The following is a 17,086-nucleotide window of genomic DNA, read 5'->3' as shown; positions in this document are numbered from 1 at the left end:
CTTATGGGTCATACTTCTTTGTGGTGGAAAAACTACTTTAAAATTAATCCAGATACAATTTAATAAAGGTTTCCTACCCTTTATTTGTCAAAAAGTTTGAAAAGGTTGATTGAATAAGTAATTGTGGAGCTTATCATTTCCCTTGTGATTTTGCTCTCCCTATGCCTCTTCTGCTTGGCTTGCTTGCTACCTGGTAATTCATATTGATTTAACTTATCAAAGTCCTCATCGTTGTCTGGAGACGCCCAACACACGCATTCATTGGAATTTCCAGTCTGCGTCCAACGCGTGGCTGACCTCCGCCTTCCTTTTCCTTGGGTCTTTCCATTTTCCCGGACTTTGATACGTCCCTTCTTTTGGACGACCCTTCTTCGTCACATTTCGCCAACTTCTCATTCCGACAGTACCACAGCTCGCTTTGCTGCTAGCTAGCTTTTCCCTGATTGATCCTGTCGCTTTCAGATCATTCTCGCTTATGTGCCCAGCGTTTTGCTTGTCCAGCTCCTGAAAGAGCCAAAGACAAAGATCTTCCTTCGTCACGGCATGGGAATAAACAAAACAATCTAAAATCCCACCTTAAACCTCCGCTGTAGAGCGTCATGCGCATACGTCCCGCGCTTGGGCGAGTATGGCACCGCTTGAGCCGGAGCAGCCTCCTCCCGGCCCGCATTCTCTTGCTTGCGGCGTCCAAACAAGCTGATGCTCGCGAATCCCAATCCAGCACCGCCGAGGCCCAGATTATCGCGTGGAATCGGCAACACCGGGCTCAGCCCCTCGATTCTAGCCCAGCGCACCTGTGCTCGCCGTGCTTCCCTGTGATCGAGCGACGCCATGGAGGAATGGATCGATCCGAGAAACCTAGCTAAAGAGCTTCCATGGCAAGTGCCAAGTGATTAGGGTCTAACGATAGAAGGAAGACACATGGACAGCCGATAAGCATCAACTTGGCACATTGTGAGCCGATATGATTTTTCCACCCGGGCAAATCTCTACCGCCCACTTTGTGCTTGTAGTTAGTTCTTCACATATATCTATAGAGCTGACAAAGAATCGACTTAGTGGATCACTGAGATATCTTTTAAGGAATGGTGGAAGAATTTTATTGTGATAGAAGATCTACACACTCTTTCATAGCGCTAGAAGGAGTGACCCGAGCAGAATCAATAAGCCGCAAGGAACTGCAAGGGATGATCCGGCACTGCTTGGTGTGTTCAAACAAAGCCCCGCCGGTGGCACATCGTTACTCGTCCATACAACCTGGTTAGAGGACGTCACAAGTGAGAGCTCTCCACCATCGCTGAGCCTCGCAAAGCTCGCATTTCTCCCATCTGTGCTTGTGCTCCACACCACCTCCTCCATCACGACGAGCTCCAAGCTCCCGTTGACTTGGAATCGAGAGGAACAGTTTAGGCCCCCGAGAGAGGGGGGTGAGAATGCGCAAGGCGAGCTCCAGAATGGCTGGCCGATCAGCACCGGCGTGTTAATCTGGATCTGGCAAAAAGAAGCGGAATTGCTGGCGAGAACAGCAGTGGAGGAGTTTCTTGGAGACTTCAACCAAGTGACTGACAATGAAGTTCCTGGTGTTGGAGGACCAGTGAAGCTTAAGATTACAGAAAAATCACTACCATTCGTCTGGCCGAGTTGAGCGAAGCAGCGTGAGACAATGGACAAGAACAGCGAGAACAATATGAGCTTTTCCATCGTCCTTCAATGAAGTTTTCTCTATGATTGTGGATCGACTGAGCAATGCTTTGAATAAGAGCGTTTTGTTTCCATGAGAAGCTTATATATGAGAGCGATGTGGAGAGTTTTGATAGGACTCTTTTGTCAGACCATCAAAGGAGACTGGTTTGTGTTTTTCGTTGTTCTTGATTGGCGGCCGAGATTGCGCGGGCATTTTCCTGACTCAAATTGTGATTTAGTCAAATAAGGTGAAACGTAACAAAATGGGGTATAGGCTTGGCTGGGACAATGTCAAAAGTGATGATAGCAAGTGCATTTGAGCTCACTTTCAAGCCGGTGAGGAAATTGAGTATGAACCCTTTCAATGGGAGTTTGTTCTATAGGCTCCAACATCTCAGCTTTAGGCAATTTCTATTTGCAAGTCTGCAAGTCGCAAATTCAAAGGAGGAACTTCTTGAAGAAGTTGATTGTAATCCCTGGTACCAAAATAAAAATGGAAACAATATATTTTTTTCTATTTTTTTCATTTTTATATCGTGGTCTTTAGTTATTTTTATTATAGCCACTTGATTTATTGGATACAAAAATTAACCTCGATTTATTATTTACTTAAGGTCACCATACAGAGATAAAGTTCTTGAAATTATCTAGCTCATTCTTTATATTTGTGAAATAATTTAGGAGTGCTTTCTTCTACTATAGATGTACTTAGAAATGGCAGTATACCTTTCATTTATCATTATGGTGTAAATTAAATTGCATTTTTAGATCTATGCCTATCTTCATTATGGATTTTTCTCCAATATCTGGTAAAGTTCATTTGCTAACACCAAAAAATCCACAAATATTGAGTTGAGGATATTTAAAATATTTCTTAAACTTTCCAAAGACTTTTGTTCAAGTATTCTGAAAAATTGCATTAGGCTACTTATGTGTTTGTACAAAAAAATTTATTTTGAGTGTCTGATATGAACACATCATTTGCAGTTATCACAACACTAAAATTATTATGAGTTCTGACACAAAATACAAAGGGAGAATAAATTTACTAGAAAATTTGCAAATAAAAAAGGCCTGTATGGTCTTATTATTTTTTATAAATAATGTTTTGATGCTTAATGAAACTAATGAAATAGAAAATATAATCTTCAATATTCTCTCTTTGAATTTTTTGGTTTGCTTAAACAAACTTGTAGAGGGGCTAGGATGGTAGCGGATATACATAAAAATACTTGGATATCCTAGGATATTCTATCATCTAATGGTTGTTATTCATTTAGATTAATCTTGTATTTATAATTTATAAACATGTTTATAATTTATAAACTTTCTTAAAACCTTTCTAGTATATTATTTTTTATTCTATCATCTAATGGTTGATATGCAATAAGATTAATTTTGTGTTTATAAATTATAATTATAAACTTTATTTGATCAATTGAATTAATAAGTAAGAATAACACTACTATTAAACACACCAAGCATTTCTACATGCAATGTGTAGCAATGTTTTATTTTTTAATCAATTATCAATTACTTATCTTAATTTATATTTAATTTAAACTAGGTATCTAATAAATATGATATTATGCACTTAGATGATGGTGGCATTCATAGTGCATGATGTAACTTCTCTTGCTATTATTGCTAATCCTTGCATAAACTAAATTTTTTCCTTAGGAATTCTATAGATGATGTGTATCATTCATTTAATCACTTTATAATGATTGCCACTTATCTTATGCCAATGCTTAGTGTTTACATAAGTTTCCCACATATTTTCAAATATGCAGTTACAATGGTATAATGTTTTAAATATAACCACTCATGTTGATTAAAGTTTTTTCTTGAATATCTTCAAGCATGCATTTAAGATTGCGTAATTGCATTGTCTTATTAAGGGTTATTTGAGACTTTATCAAGATCTTATAAGATTTATACATGTAATTGCACTAACCACTTTGATGATACTTTTCAAGTAGCACAATACTATGAAACATATCTCTTCTATTTGTAACTATATATATTTACTTTTCATGAGACATTATAGAATTTTGATGATTGTTGCTACTTGTGTTCAAGGACAAAAATGAAAATATGGGCATGATCATTGCCAAGGGAGGAAAAAGAACTTTAAATTTCACTTCTCTAATGCAAGGCTTTAGATGATCTTTTCTATAACTTATGCATCGTACTCTATTAGGTGTGCTTTAGAGGGAATTTTAGAGCAATGATGTAATCAAGAATAAATCTTTTGATAAAAGAATTGACAAAGATTTTATTAATTCTTCTTCACTAAGTTCACTTAGTTGTAATTCAATCACCTCGTAATATATATATGCATTCCTAAAATCTAGTCTTTATGTAGTAGCTCAATTTTGATGGTCCTTCCTATCCATATCACTTTAATTTGAGCTATGTTCATGTCTTGGAAGAGCAATAAAGACTTTTCTAATATGATTCAATGTTGCTAAGAACTTCCCAAGGATAAAATTTCTTAAAGAATCTAGCGGATTTACAAATTTTTTGCCATTAAAGATGAATTTTTGATCATGCAGTCTATAAATAGAACCATCCTCTTTTTGTAATATTGTAAACACCCAACTGGCCTAGTATATTTTAAAATGTATATAATTTTTTAGCATTAGTTTTTGATATCTTGAATTACCATCAAATGCATGGGTAATTTTTAGGCTAAGAACTTATTGCAAATTATTATCCCAAGTGTCATGAACTCACTCCCGTTGCTGTTGAATATCCAAGTTATAAGACTTCTAAGATTAAAGTTACTATAACTACAAATGAAATATCTAAATATCTATTGTAAGTAAGTTGGATAACAAGAAATAACTTTGGTAGATTGTAATAGTATAGTAAGTTCACTTTAAGCACATGACTATAATGAGTTTGTTAGAAATTGTCAAAAATTGCTATAATGTTATTGTAGCCTTCCTCTCCTGCCCCTACTTTAACAAGAAATTTGTCATCTCACATGTGATTTGCATTTAGACCACAAAATCCAACAAGTATATCTACCTTTACATCCAAATGTAATGTTGTTTTGATGTATGTCTCATCTTTAGCCCTAGTATAAGAATTCTCTCAGCATTTTGATTTATATAAGCATTGTAGATGCTTGAACTTGCTGGAATATATCAACCAATAATTCAATACTTAGTTTATATATAGAAAACTTGAAATCTATAGAAAAATACCTACACTCTAATACTGTAGTGAAGTGTTGTTCTTATAGCTCATCTGGTTATAGAAGTACTTGGCCTAACAAAATTTTAAGGATATAAAATCATCAATTTGTGCTTCTTCATGGATTTGAATAACCTCAAAAATTTGCTCTTAGCTTGTATTTCATGGCTATCCACCAGCTGGGCGAAACAAGTTCTTGGATATATCCACAAGAAAATTCCAAAACCCTATCTTCCTTTCAAATTTGCTATCTCGTGCTATATCACAAATTTCCTTGTAAAATTTTCTACTATCCATGTGATCTAAATCCTTTGAATACTGCTCACTAAGACCTTAAACTTTCATAATGATTCTTTATTATTGCTTCATAATTTGAGTCTTAAATTGTTATATAAGTTGATGCCTTAATCATGCATTAGCAAAAGCTCTTTCAATATCACCGTATTTTCTTAGAATCTTAGGGGATAAATGGGGATAAAATAACTACTAAAAAACTCTTTTATCAAGCAATTGCCCTTTTTCAAATTAGATTAAGAGGAGAGAAATAGAATGCGTTATATGTGGTATTAGAGCAAATGGCACTTACTCAATTCCCATTAATTAGTGATTACTTAAAATATAAATACCTTTGAATAAAGTATATTCCTACCCCTAAATTTTAAATTGTCTTTCCTTTTGTGGAACATCTAGGGATAAAGGTATCTATTATGAGATTGTGGTACGAGTGGATGTTCCTACTCCTAAACTTGAAATTATCCTTCCTTTTGTGGAGCATCCACGAACAAAGTTATTCACCATGGGACTGTGGTAAAAAAATATCAATGTAATCTACTATAATATTTATGTATGCTTTAGTTTCATTCCTTAGCTCTATGTTTAGGAGTTTGGCTTTGTCCCTTCCTTTAGTGGCCTAAGGCCCTAAAATTTAAATTCCACTCTATTACTATTGCAAAGGTTTAAGTTCCATTTTATTATAATCCTATGGTAAATCACTATAGGGACAAAAGTGAAAACCACATGTGCTACAAAATTTAAGCACTCATCATTGTCATTTCATAAGTGATAGAATAGATATTGATCTCATTATAATGTCTTATGCATTTAAAGTTCATCAAATCCATAACCACATTCCAATAACTTCATATTGGGATTATACATAAACTTTATCTAGTAATAAAGGATATATTGGCAGCAATGGTGGTAATATAAATAGTTATAGCTCAAGTTATATTAATTCATACTCTAGTTAGCCAAATAGTATTTGGAGAACTAGGAGTATAGATAGATATAATAGTAGTGGTAGGATTAATAGTGGTGGTGGAGACAATGATTGGTAATTCTAGATTTAATTATGGTGGAATGATGGGAAATAGTGAAGCAATAAGTGGAATGAAGGAAGCTATAGTGTTAATTATAGAACTAGATAGTCTAAGAGAAAAGAGAATCTAGTTGTTTAGGTTATACTTTTTAATGGTTTGTCACAATAGTTAATTCTTTCCTCTAATAGCTTAGAAAAGAGGATTATAATGACTCATAAACGCTTTTAACAATATTCTATACAGCATTCCATAAAGGGTAAACTTTTTTTATCTTTCTTATCTTTTTATTGTTTGTGATGGTAAGTATTGATGTCTCCTCTACACAAAATATATTTACCATTTTCATGGACTAGTTGTGGTGTATGCTTATTACCAGAGTTCAAGATAAATTCTTTTACTTTTTCTTCATCACTTTGATTTAACAAATAAGTTTTGATTAATGGTTGAAAGGTCATATTGACCAAGTTAATAATTGATTCCAAAGTGACTCTTTTATGATATTCCCAATTATGTATCCACACTAGTGGCTTCCTTTTTTACCAATGAAGATACGTGTCATCTAAGTTAATGATGATAGCACTTAGCCAATATCCGTGTTACGAACACGGCCGGGATCCCGGCCGTGTTCACCGTGTTTCACAAACACGGCCATGGGTCGTGTTCCCACGGCTGTGTTCGTGAACAGTGGTCCGTGTTAGTAACACGGACCACTGTTCAGAATATTCTCGCGCGGAATATTCTGGTTTTAGGGCGCACGGCATCACATGACAATCCAGCCAGGGCGCACCATTTCAGGGCACAGCAGCAGCAATCCAAGGCAAACAAGCATGGCGCAGCAATCCAGCATACTGCGAAAGCATCCTTCTTCGCGATGGTGGGATGAGGTAAGTGTTCTTGAGAGCAGGGGGCATGGCCACAAATTATGGTCATGCAAATACTGCCCAATGGTGAACAAACTGAGTGGTGTTGATCGTGTGCGAGCTCATCTGTTAGGAGAAGGCCCAAGCAGCAAGGATATTGTGAGTTGTCCTCTCATCCCAGGTAACAAGAAAGCGGATCTGCTCAATATGCAAAAGGTTATTGATTCCGAGAAAGGGGCAAGGGGGAAGAAACGGCCGAATGAATCTGGTGGTGCTTCTATGAGAATGGATGGCAATGTCCAAGGATTTCCACCGGTGGTATCATCCCAGTCAAGTGGAAGTGGCTGCAGTTCCCTGTTTTTTAGCAAACAGAGTCAAGTCCATATTGTTGATTCGATGGATCCTGAGCGGAAGAACCGAGTTGATGTGGCTATCAAAAGATTTTTCTGGAATGAACACATTCCATTTGTCAAGGCTCGGTCACCTTACTTCCTCAATATGATACAGGAAGTTGCCAGGCATGGTGTGCCTTATGCACCACCAAAATATGATGATCTCCGGGATAAGCTTTTGGTGAAAGAGAAACGATTCATTGACATTGAGATGGCGTCCTTGAGGAAGCAGTGGGAGCAGAGGGGTGCAACCATATGCGCAGACGGGTGGGCAGATAGGAGGAATCGGCATATCATGGGGCTTGTGGCATATAGTCAAGGACGAGGAGCTTTTTTGAAGGCTATCGACATTTCCTTAACAGGAAAAACAGCTGAAAATACTCTGCGTTGCTGGGAAGAAGGCATTAACATTGTAGGTGCAGAGAACGTTGTCATGGTTGTGACCGATGGGGAAAATGCAAACAGAGCAGCAGCAGCACTTTTGCAACAGAGGTACCCGAAAATTCAATGTTTTGCCCATTGCTTGAACAATGCCTTGAAAGACTTCGGTGTACTTCCATGGATGGCAACACTTCTGGAGCGTGGAAAGTCTTTGGTGATCTTCGTTAGAAACCACTCTCATATAGTGGCACTGCTGGCGGAGTTTACTCACAAGCGATTGCTGCGTTATTGTGATACCAGGTTCGGCTACAACTTCATTATGATGGAGAGGCTGGTGGAGCTCCGAGAAGCTTTACAACAGATGTTCGTATGCCCTGCGTACAGAGCAAGGCCTAAGTCGAAGTCGAGAGCAGGAAGGGACAGTTATGCAACGGTTTTTGATGACAGTTTCTAGCAACAGGTTAAGGACATGCTAGAGGTGTCCAAGGATGTTATGCTGCTTCTTCGTGTTGTGGACGGTGATATACCTGCGATTGGAAAGATATATGAGTGCATGAACAGGTTGGATGCAAGTTTAGAGGAAGGACAGTCGGATTATGGCAGGTACAGGGAACTTCATCAGATCATGTCTAATAGGTGGCATGAGTATCACTCGCTCATGCACTCGGTGGCGTACATGTTGGACCCCGAGTTTCAGGAGTATGAAAAGCATGCTAACAGAGAGGTCATGAAGGACTGGAATGCTTATCTGCTGGCCATGTTTACATCCAGTGAGAGGGATGTGATACGTGATGAGCTTTTAACTTACCGGAGGATAGGAGGCATTTTCAACTCATATGATGCTAAGGCTGATCGCACTAAGAGGGGAGCTGTACGTTGGTGGGAGGATTATGGTTATGAAACTCCAGCTCTTCAGAAGTTGGCCATTCAAGTTCTAAGTCAGGCATGCTCGTTGTCCTCGGTGGAGAGATTGTTCAGTACTTTCGAGCATGTTTCTTCAAAAAAGAGGAACAGACTTACCATGGACAGGACAGCGGATCTGGTTTTTGTGGCTTGCAACACCAGGTTGTTAACCTGCAAAAATGATCGTGATTACGACAAGTTTGTAAGCTACAAAGTCCTGGAGACAGTTCCTCATCCTGAAGACGAGCTTGAGTCAGGACAGGAAGAGGAAGATGGAGATGATGTCGAAGATTGTGAGGTCGAAGATCATGAGGTTGAAGATGACGATGAGATGTAGGATATTTGAGTAGTTTAAAAGTGTGAAGTAGTTTATGTGCAAATAAAAATATTAAGAATAATATAATAAAATATAGCATATTCCTATAATAATATAATAAGAAATAGAATATAATTTTTAAATAACATATTCTTAGAATATTCAGTAGAATATTCGTGAGCCATCGTGGGCCGTGATCGTGTTCCGTGTTCGGGTTCCTGAAATCTGAGGCTCGTGTTCGTGTTCCGTGTTCGTGTTCGTAACTATGGCCAATATACCATGTTGTTTTAAAGAACTCCATATCCAAGACTTACTATTGTTTTAGTTTGCAATTGTGATTATGTATCATAAACTCATTATGCCAATCTATTTTTGAATAAAAAAGGAATTCTTATTCAAATGCATAACAAGAGTGTTTTTAACAATTTTTTTGGAATCAACTTCCATAAATGGCTTGAATGTTTTTTTACTATGGCATTTAAGGTTGAGGCAATGTTTTTTCTTTATCAACCATACTATCAAAAATATGTTATAGTTCCAATGATGCTATTAGTTTTTCATCATTAGAAATAATATTACTTTCCACCTCTTCTAAAACATCTACTTCGTCACTTATTATATTCATAACTTTTAGTGTTTTTGTTGTTTTTTTTATAATGCACCCTATTTCTCTCCCTTTAAACCAATTGGAAAGTGGGTAATTCAATAATAAAGTATTGTAGTGCACTCTATCTCTCTCCCCTTAAATCAACTAGAAAAGAAACAATAATAAGTATTGTAACGCACTCTGTCTCTCTCCCCTTAAATCAACTAGAAAATAAACAATGATAAAGTATTATAGTGCACCCTATCTTTTTTTTCTTAAGCCAACTAGAAAAGGGGCAATTTCTTGATGAAAGACTTCTTAATGGCTATTATATCCTCATTTATACCTTCATCCACATATATGCTACACTTATATCCTTATTGACTATTGACTAGATTTATTTTTTAAATAGCCATGAGAATTGAACTCATGCCATTTACTCCTATACCGTATGTAACATGCTTTATATTTCTCCCTTTAAACCAATTGAAAAAAAGGTAATTGCTTAATGAGAAAACCCTTAATAATTATTTTATCTTTATTTATCCCCTAAGGTTCCAAGTGACAGTATATACAAATTTCATCTTATAATCACATATGCTACAAATATTCAGTTGATGACTAGTAGATGCAAGCACTCTTAAACTTCTAATAACACCACCTTTATTATCAAACTTCACTTAGTAAGTAACTTATATTATAAAATCATTTTCCATAGGAATTGAAGCACACTTCAAGTATATTAGATTTGCAAAGCCTTCATGGTTAACTCAAATGCATGATTTATGATAAAAAATACTTTTAATCTTAACTTCCTTCCCAAGATAGATCACAATTTGTTAAGTTTCCAACTTAGCAAACTAATTCACTTCTAACTTATCTTGTAGAAATGGCTTTAAGCTCACAAGCATTTTGTGATACTTATATGTTAGAAAATGATATCCCCAACATAATCATGACATTATTTCAATCCCTAGAAATACACACATAAAAACTATTTATATCACAACATTAAGAATGCATTCTGTCTTACTATATTCTTTTTAAAATGTTTTGAAGAACCAATCAATCATCTATTGTTAGAAAGAATTTAGCAATATTTGGCTGTCATGCATTAATAGTAGCAAGATTGAAAACATCTAAATCACTAATTTTTCATTTTGCCTTGCCATCAGTAGTGTTTTTCATGATTGCTTCTACATAGCCTTTGGAGACAAGATGTTACTCTATATTTTGAGTGTAAGAGCCTAAAAAAATAATTGAATTTAAAATGAACATAATGCTAAAAAAAAAAAAAACAATTCACCTTGTCATGGAAAGAGTTTGGTTACATAGAATCTTCATACTTTCTAAATTGTTAAACTTACAACCCGGCAAAAGAACAGTTTAACTCCTTGCAAATGTTAACAACTTTCTCCATCATCCATGAGTTGTTGGTTTATGGAGGGTAAAAGAACTTAATCACTGCCAACTAAAAGAGTGGTTATGGCACATAAGGCACATAACGTAGACATTGAGCACCCACCTCTCAAAACCAAACGAATGCTCTATAGGTCAAAGGACCATACTGCCTCTTTTTATCCACACTTGCAGTGTGAGAAGAGGGGATAAGAAGCTACCTAAATTGGAAAACCATAAGCGATTCCAATTCCCAGTGTATCTCAAACCGCAATGCGTCTTTGGATAAAACAAAATTCCACCACCTTGTTTGCCACATCCAAACCTTCTGAGCTTGCAGCTCGAAGTGGAGGATCGCCTAGTGTGGACGAGTTCTGGTGGCCTCAGAGGTGCCACTACCGGATTCTTGCTTGCTTGGACATAGCCGCGATTGCGGCTTTGGCTCCGCCTTACACTGCTCTCAATCGTGTTACTCGCTTCTCTCTAGGAAAGAAAGGTTACCTCTAACTCGTGTAGTTTTGTCTTTTGCAGAGTGTCTTCCATCTTGCTGCTGCTCAACATTACGGTCAAAACGATTTTCAACAAAACAAAATCCAAACCTTACCTCTGAGTCGATATTAATCGTTCTCAATCACGCGAAAGCTTGCATGTTTGACAGAAGCACGTACACAGCCGAGTCTCCCATGTCTCCGGAACTCAAAACGCTCGTCACGGCTTTCTTCCCGTGCCTGACATCGTTCCGGCCTCTACAAGCTCCCAGCAAGGACTTCCACTCGACACCATCCGGCACAAACGGCATGTCCGCGATGAGCTCTGTCGCCTCCACCAAGTGCCCGGCTCGAGCAAGTATGTCCACCATGCACGAAAAATGGTGCTTGGAAGGCTCGATCCCATAGTCCATGATCATCGAGAGAAACCACTGCCTCGCATCGTAGACTTTCCCTGCGTGGCTGCTCGCAACGAGCACCGAGACGAAACAAACATCGTCCAAGGCGTGAGCGAGCTTCATCGAGTGGAATATCTCGAATGCCTCGTCGGGAAGTCCGTTTTGAGCGTAGGCCGCAAGCATCGCCGTCCAGGACACCGAGTTTCGATCCAGCATTGCCTCGAACATTCTTCTGGCAGTGACGAGATCTCCTGCTTGGAAGTAAGCCGCGAGGATCGAAGTCCAGGAGAAGGAGTCTCGCTCCGGCATGGCATCAAAGAGCTCCTTTGATTCTTCCACCAGGCCGTGACGAACGTAAGCTCCCAGGATGGAGTTCCAGGCCACGAGGTTCTTCTGTGGAAGCGTATCAAACATAAACTTTGCTTCCTCGAGGTGGCCTTGCTGAGAGAAAGCACTGATGAGCGTGGTGACGAGCACCAGATCTTGCTCGGGCATCGACCAGTAGAGCGCTCTCGCTTGATCAAACCGGCCCTTTTCGATGCTGCAAGTGATCATCAAGCTCCAGGAAGCCAAGTCCTGCTCGGGCATGCGATGGAAAACCTCCATAGCTTCGTCCAATCGCCCTTCCTTCGCAAACGCAGCAGCGAGGACGTTCCAAGACACCATGTCCCACTCGGGAATCGAAGAGAAGAAGTTTTCCACCTCCTCGCAGTTCCTGTTTTGTGCAAAAGAAGTCAAGAGTGAGTTCCAAGAAACCAAGTTGTGCAAAGGCATTCGATCAAATACCTCTTTTGATGACGCAAACTCCCCATTCCGGGCAAATGCTGTGATCATCGCTGTCCACGAGACAACGTTCTTCTCTTTGATCATAGAAAATATCCTTTTCGATTCTCCAAGACTAGCAAGCTCCGAGTATGCAACCAGAATAGCGGTGCACGAAACAGTGTCCCAAAAAGGCATAGAATCAAACACCCTTGTCGATTCCTCCAGATGCCCATTCTGGGCATATGCTTCCAGCATCGCGGTCCAGCAAAGAACATCCTTCTCGATCGCGAGAGTGAAAATCTCCTCCGCCTTGTGAAGATCTCCACTCTGCCCATACGAAACGATCATCACCGTGCAAGCCACCGAGCTCCTCACCGGCATTGCGTCCCAGAGCTCCCTCGCTCGATTGATCCCGCCATTGCGGATGTAGGCCACAATCATGAGATTCCATGAGAAGAGATCGAGATTTCTGGAGCCGTGGAGGGCGTCGAAGACCCGGCGCGCGTCGCTGGAGCTGCCGCATCGCCCATACATCTCGATCAGCTTGTTGAGAAGGAAGACATCGTCGTCGCGGACGAGGTCGCGAATGCGGGAGTGGAGCGTCGACGCCGCGGAGAGCTTGGTGCACGATTGAATCGCCCGGAGTGTTTGATTTCTCCCCTCGATCATAGAATACCCAAGAACCCTAAAAGTTTGAAAAGGGGTAAAAAGGAACAAGAGCCCTAAACTTTGAAAGGGAGAAAGGGGGCAAAAGAAATATTCCTTTTAGGTCTAGCGCCTTAGGGTTTTTCCAGGGTTTGGGCGACGATGAAGGTGAGAGTGATCTCTCGATCGGAGGAGGCGTTCACTCGCGAGCGATCCCAGGATGTCACCAAGGTATTCCGCAACCTCGATCCCCGCCTCCACCCGATGGAGCGCGCCCAGGAGTACACGCGCGCGCTCAATGCCGTCAAGCTCGACAAGATCTTCGCCAAGCCCTTCATCGGCGCGCTCTCGGATCACAGGGACGGCGTCTCGTGCATGGCCAAGAATCCCAGCCGCCTCAATTGCCTCGTCTCGGGCGCCATGGATGGAGATGTCCGCCTCTGGGATCTCGCCTATCGCAAGACCGTGGCAGAGTTTCCAGGCCACAATGGGGCCGTGAGAGGGGTCTCCATTTCCAGCGATGGAGATTTCCTGGTTACCTGTGGAGACGATTGCACTGCTCGGCTCTGGGAGCTTCCAGCGGCGGAGATTGGAGAGGTCTCGGGTGGCGTGAAGCACTGCGAACCTGTGATGGTTTTCCAGGACAAGAACTCTTTCCGAGCAGTGGATCACCAGTGGGAGAAGAAAGTCTTTGCTACTGCTGGAGCCAACGTTTCGGTGTGGGACTATAACAGGTCCGAAGCAATGACGAGCTTTTCCTGGGGATCCGAGACAGTGGTATCGGTGAAGTTTGATCCGGCCGAGCCGGACGTGTTCGTCACCACGGGGAGTGATCGAAGCATCTGCCTCTACGACTTGAGGATGAACACTCCACTGCGGAAGCTTGTCATGCAGACTAGAACGAACGCGGTTGCTTGGAATCCTCGCGAGCCTTTCAACTTCACGGCCGCCAACGAGGACTGCAACTGCTACACTTACGACATGAGGAAGCTCAAGTTTGCGAAGTGTATCCACAAGGATCACGTCTCGGCGGTGATGGACGTGGATTTCTCCCCGACTGGGAGGGAGTTTGTGACGGGGTCTTACGACAGGACGGTGAGGATTTTCTCCTACAATGGTGGCCACAGCAGGGAGATTTACCACACGAAGCGCATGCAACGTGTTTTCAGCGTCAGGTTCAGTGGGGACGCGACGTACGTGATGTCCGGCAGCGATGACACCAACATCCGTCTGTGGAAGGCCAAAGCATCGGAGCAGCTCGGCGTGCTACTTCCGAGAGAAAGGGCCAAGCACGAATACCTTGACGCCGTGAAGCAGCGGTACAAACATTTGGACGAAGTCAAGAGGATTGACAGGCACAGGCAGCTTCCTAAGGCGGTTTTTAAGGCGAAGAAGTTGAGGCAGGAAATGACCGAGGCGGCCAGAAAGAAGGAGAGCAGGAAGAGAGCACACAGTGCTCCCGGGAGTATGCCTCGTGAGGCAGCGAGAAAGAAGAGGATCGTAGCGGAGCTGGAGTAGTTTGGCATGCAAGTTTCAGTTCAGTTTACTAGGTGGTTTGAGCGTCACTCGACAGGCAGCAAAAGTCCAGGGAACAGCTTTCATCTCCAGTCAGAAAGTTTTACGGATCTGGTCTGTAGAGCTTGAGGAGATTCGCCATCCTTTTCACAGGGGATTCGCTTCAAGTTGGAAGAGAATCCAGGAGGTGCTTCCAGGCTGCTGCAGGCTTCAATGAGTGAGGACTTATGATTGGTCTTTGGGATCGTGCGTAAAAGTCTCGAGGTGGCGATTTTCTTAAGTCGGGGAATTCGCTTTCTTTAAGCGGTGAGCACCGATTCGTATCCAAAGAGACAATCGAGTACGTACCGAGTGGTGGGGGCTGAGGCCTGTGCACGACAAGTTATCTGGGATTTAATTACGACAGCAAAGAGGAGGTGCAAAACATGTCACAGTCGCAGCTCGCGCGTCAACTGCACTCATGTGGCAAGTGGATATTAGTTTTCTCTCCAGTCGCAAGACTCGAAGAGCTGGGAAATCATCTCACAGTCAGAGCTCCAGGGGATGGGAAAAATGGACGAAGAAAAAAGGAGATTTTGCGTGCTCGATGCGCACGATCCCACGAGAAGTTGAGAAGTTGAAGCCGGTAATGGAGGTGGATGGTCGTTGTGACGATATCAGATAGATAAATAGTACGGAACGTGCCGGGGCGGCGGCGGCGGCGCCAAGAGCTGAGATGGAAGTCACGAAAATGGCTTCTGGAAGAATCGGAGTATTTAAGGAGGGTGGAAGCTCGCAGCTCTCAGAGATCCTCTTATCCGGAGGCAGTGGCAGCAGTAGCAGCAAAGGAAGGAAGATGGACTTCTTTTCGGCAGTTTTTCTTCCGGCTGCGCTGCTATTGTTCGTGGCTCTCAATCTCGCAGCTGCGCAACAATGGAGCAATGCTCATGCTACATTCTACGGGGGCAGCGATGCCTCGGGAACAATGGGTATGGCGAAGTGAAGTTCCTTTTGCGATTAGTTTTTGCTGACAAAAGTGGTCTTTTGTTTCTTGAAGGTGGTGCTTGCGGCTATGGAAACGTGCTTAGTGCTGGCTATGGAGTCAACACCGCGGCGTTGAGCACCGCCTTGTTCAATGGGGGAGCTACCTGCGGAGCTTGCTTCCAGATGCAGTGCGTCAACTCGAGATGGTGTCGTCCCGGAAAGTCGGTCACCGTCACCGCCACGAACTTTTGCCCCCCGAACAACGCCCTCTCAAGCGACAATGGAGGCTGGTGCAACACACCCAGGGAGCACTTCGATCTCTCCCAGCCAGTCTGGGAGCAAATGGCCATTTACCAAGGAGGGATCGTCCCAGTTCAGTACAGAAGGTACACGCAAAAGCTTCCTTTTCCCTGTTTGTTTTTTCTCCAGGACTTTGATTTTGATGACGGAATTGATGATGTGGTGATGGTCTATCAGGGTCAAGTGCTACAAGCAAGGTGGGATCATCTTCACCATGAACGGTAACCCAAACTTCAACTTGGTTCTCATAAAAAACGTTGCCGGATGGGGGGATTTGAGAGCCGTGTCGATCAAAGGCTCCAACACCGGCTGGCTCCCAATGAAGAGGAACTGGGGATCGAATTGGGAATACCATGGAGTTCTAGTCGGCCAGTCCCTCTCCTTTCTGCTCACACCCAGCATGGGAGGATCTCTCATCTCGTACGATGTTTTTCCTCGCAACTGGCAGTTTGGACAGTCCTACTCGGGCCGGCAATTCAGCTAAAACGAAGAGCCTTGCAGAACAAACGAAGAATAAGCGAGGACTTTTCTTAGTTGTGGGAGCGCTGCTCGAACTTTTCTCACGCGGAAAGAGTCTTCCAAACTCTCAGCTTTGCTGCGGTGCTTCAGGGGTACCCGCCACTGAGACTCCATGTTGATAGCAGTTGGATTTGATAAAAAAAAAAAAACAATGGCCATCACAGCAAGATTATAGACAAAGTTTTGCCATGGTAGAAACATAATATGCATTGCATGGAGAAAAGGACCACTTGGCAATTGCTAGCATGCATAGTTTAGGTATATATAGGGTCTCAAGCCTCCAGCAATTAATCACCAATCCAATAGGCTCAATCAAGCTCGCTGTGATTACTCTCACCATGAAGGCTGCTTTAGTGTTCGTAGTGTTTGCAGTGGTTACTTTCCAGATTGCATTTTCTTCTTCTTCTTCAAGTAGTTTAGATGAAGTTGAGGTCTATGGGGTTTCAGCAGC

General features: G+C 41.8%; 6 protein-coding genes across 6 annotated transcripts; 4 read left to right on the top strand and 2 right to left on the bottom strand.

Annotated features, from left to right (window-relative positions):
- Positions 1 to 58: 58 nt before the first annotated feature.
- LOC112350711 lies at positions 59 to 923 on the bottom strand. The gene is made up of 2 exons (XM_024687406.1): positions 576 to 923; positions 59 to 504 (listed from the first exon to the last, which is right to left on the bottom strand). Exons 1-2 carry the CDS (start codon positions 831 to 833, stop codon positions 259 to 261), a joined length of 504 nt encoding a protein of 167 aa, XP_024543174.1. The 5' UTR covers positions 834 to 923; the 3' UTR covers positions 59 to 258.
- Positions 924 to 7,150: 6,227 nt separating this feature from the next.
- LOC112350702 lies at positions 7,151 to 8,293 on the top strand. The gene has a single exon (XM_024687364.1). It carries the CDS (start codon positions 7,151 to 7,153, stop codon positions 8,291 to 8,293), a length of 1,143 nt encoding a protein of 380 aa, XP_024543132.1.
- Positions 8,294 to 8,308: 15 nt separating this feature from the next.
- LOC112350701 lies at positions 8,309 to 9,079 on the top strand. The gene has a single exon (XM_024687363.1). It carries the CDS (start codon positions 8,309 to 8,311, stop codon positions 9,077 to 9,079), a length of 771 nt encoding a protein of 256 aa, XP_024543131.1.
- Positions 9,080 to 11,174: 2,095 nt separating this feature from the next.
- On the bottom strand, positions 11,175 to 13,377 carry LOC112350695 (pentatricopeptide repeat-containing protein At4g02750-like). Its single transcript, XM_024687337.1, has 2 exons — positions 11,647 to 13,377; positions 11,175 to 11,592 (listed from the first exon to the last, which is right to left on the bottom strand). The coding sequence occupies exon 1, from the start codon at positions 13,360 to 13,362 to the stop codon at positions 11,674 to 11,676; it is 1,689 nt and encodes a 562-aa protein (XP_024543105.1). The 5' UTR covers positions 13,363 to 13,377; the 3' UTR covers positions 11,175 to 11,592; positions 11,647 to 11,673.
- A 75-nt stretch (positions 13,378 to 13,452) lies between these two features.
- LOC9660878 (DDB1- and CUL4-associated factor 13) lies at positions 13,453 to 15,280 on the top strand. The gene has a single exon (XM_002982338.2). It carries the CDS (start codon positions 13,501 to 13,503, stop codon positions 14,854 to 14,856), a length of 1,356 nt encoding a protein of 451 aa, XP_002982384.1. The 5' UTR covers positions 13,453 to 13,500; the 3' UTR covers positions 14,857 to 15,280.
- Positions 15,281 to 15,454: 174 nt separating this feature from the next.
- On the top strand, positions 15,455 to 16,815 carry LOC9660877 (expansin-A2). The gene is made up of 3 exons (XM_002982337.2): positions 15,455 to 15,821; positions 15,890 to 16,202; positions 16,294 to 16,815. Exons 1-3 carry the CDS (start codon positions 15,569 to 15,571, stop codon positions 16,598 to 16,600), a joined length of 873 nt encoding a protein of 290 aa, XP_002982383.2. The 5' UTR covers positions 15,455 to 15,568; the 3' UTR covers positions 16,601 to 16,815.
- The last annotated feature ends 271 nt before the right edge of the window (positions 16,816 to 17,086 follow it).

The sequence above is a fragment of the Selaginella moellendorffii genome, unplaced genomic scaffold, assembly GCF_000143415.4.
Source record: "Selaginella moellendorffii unplaced genomic scaffold, v1.0 SELMOscaffold_53, whole genome shotgun sequence".
In the NCBI taxonomy this organism is placed as follows: domain Eukaryota; kingdom Viridiplantae; phylum Streptophyta; class Lycopodiopsida; order Selaginellales; family Selaginellaceae; genus Selaginella; species Selaginella moellendorffii.
The sequence above is the reverse complement of the archived record's forward strand: the minus strand, read 5'-3'. Positions and strand labels throughout refer to the sequence as shown.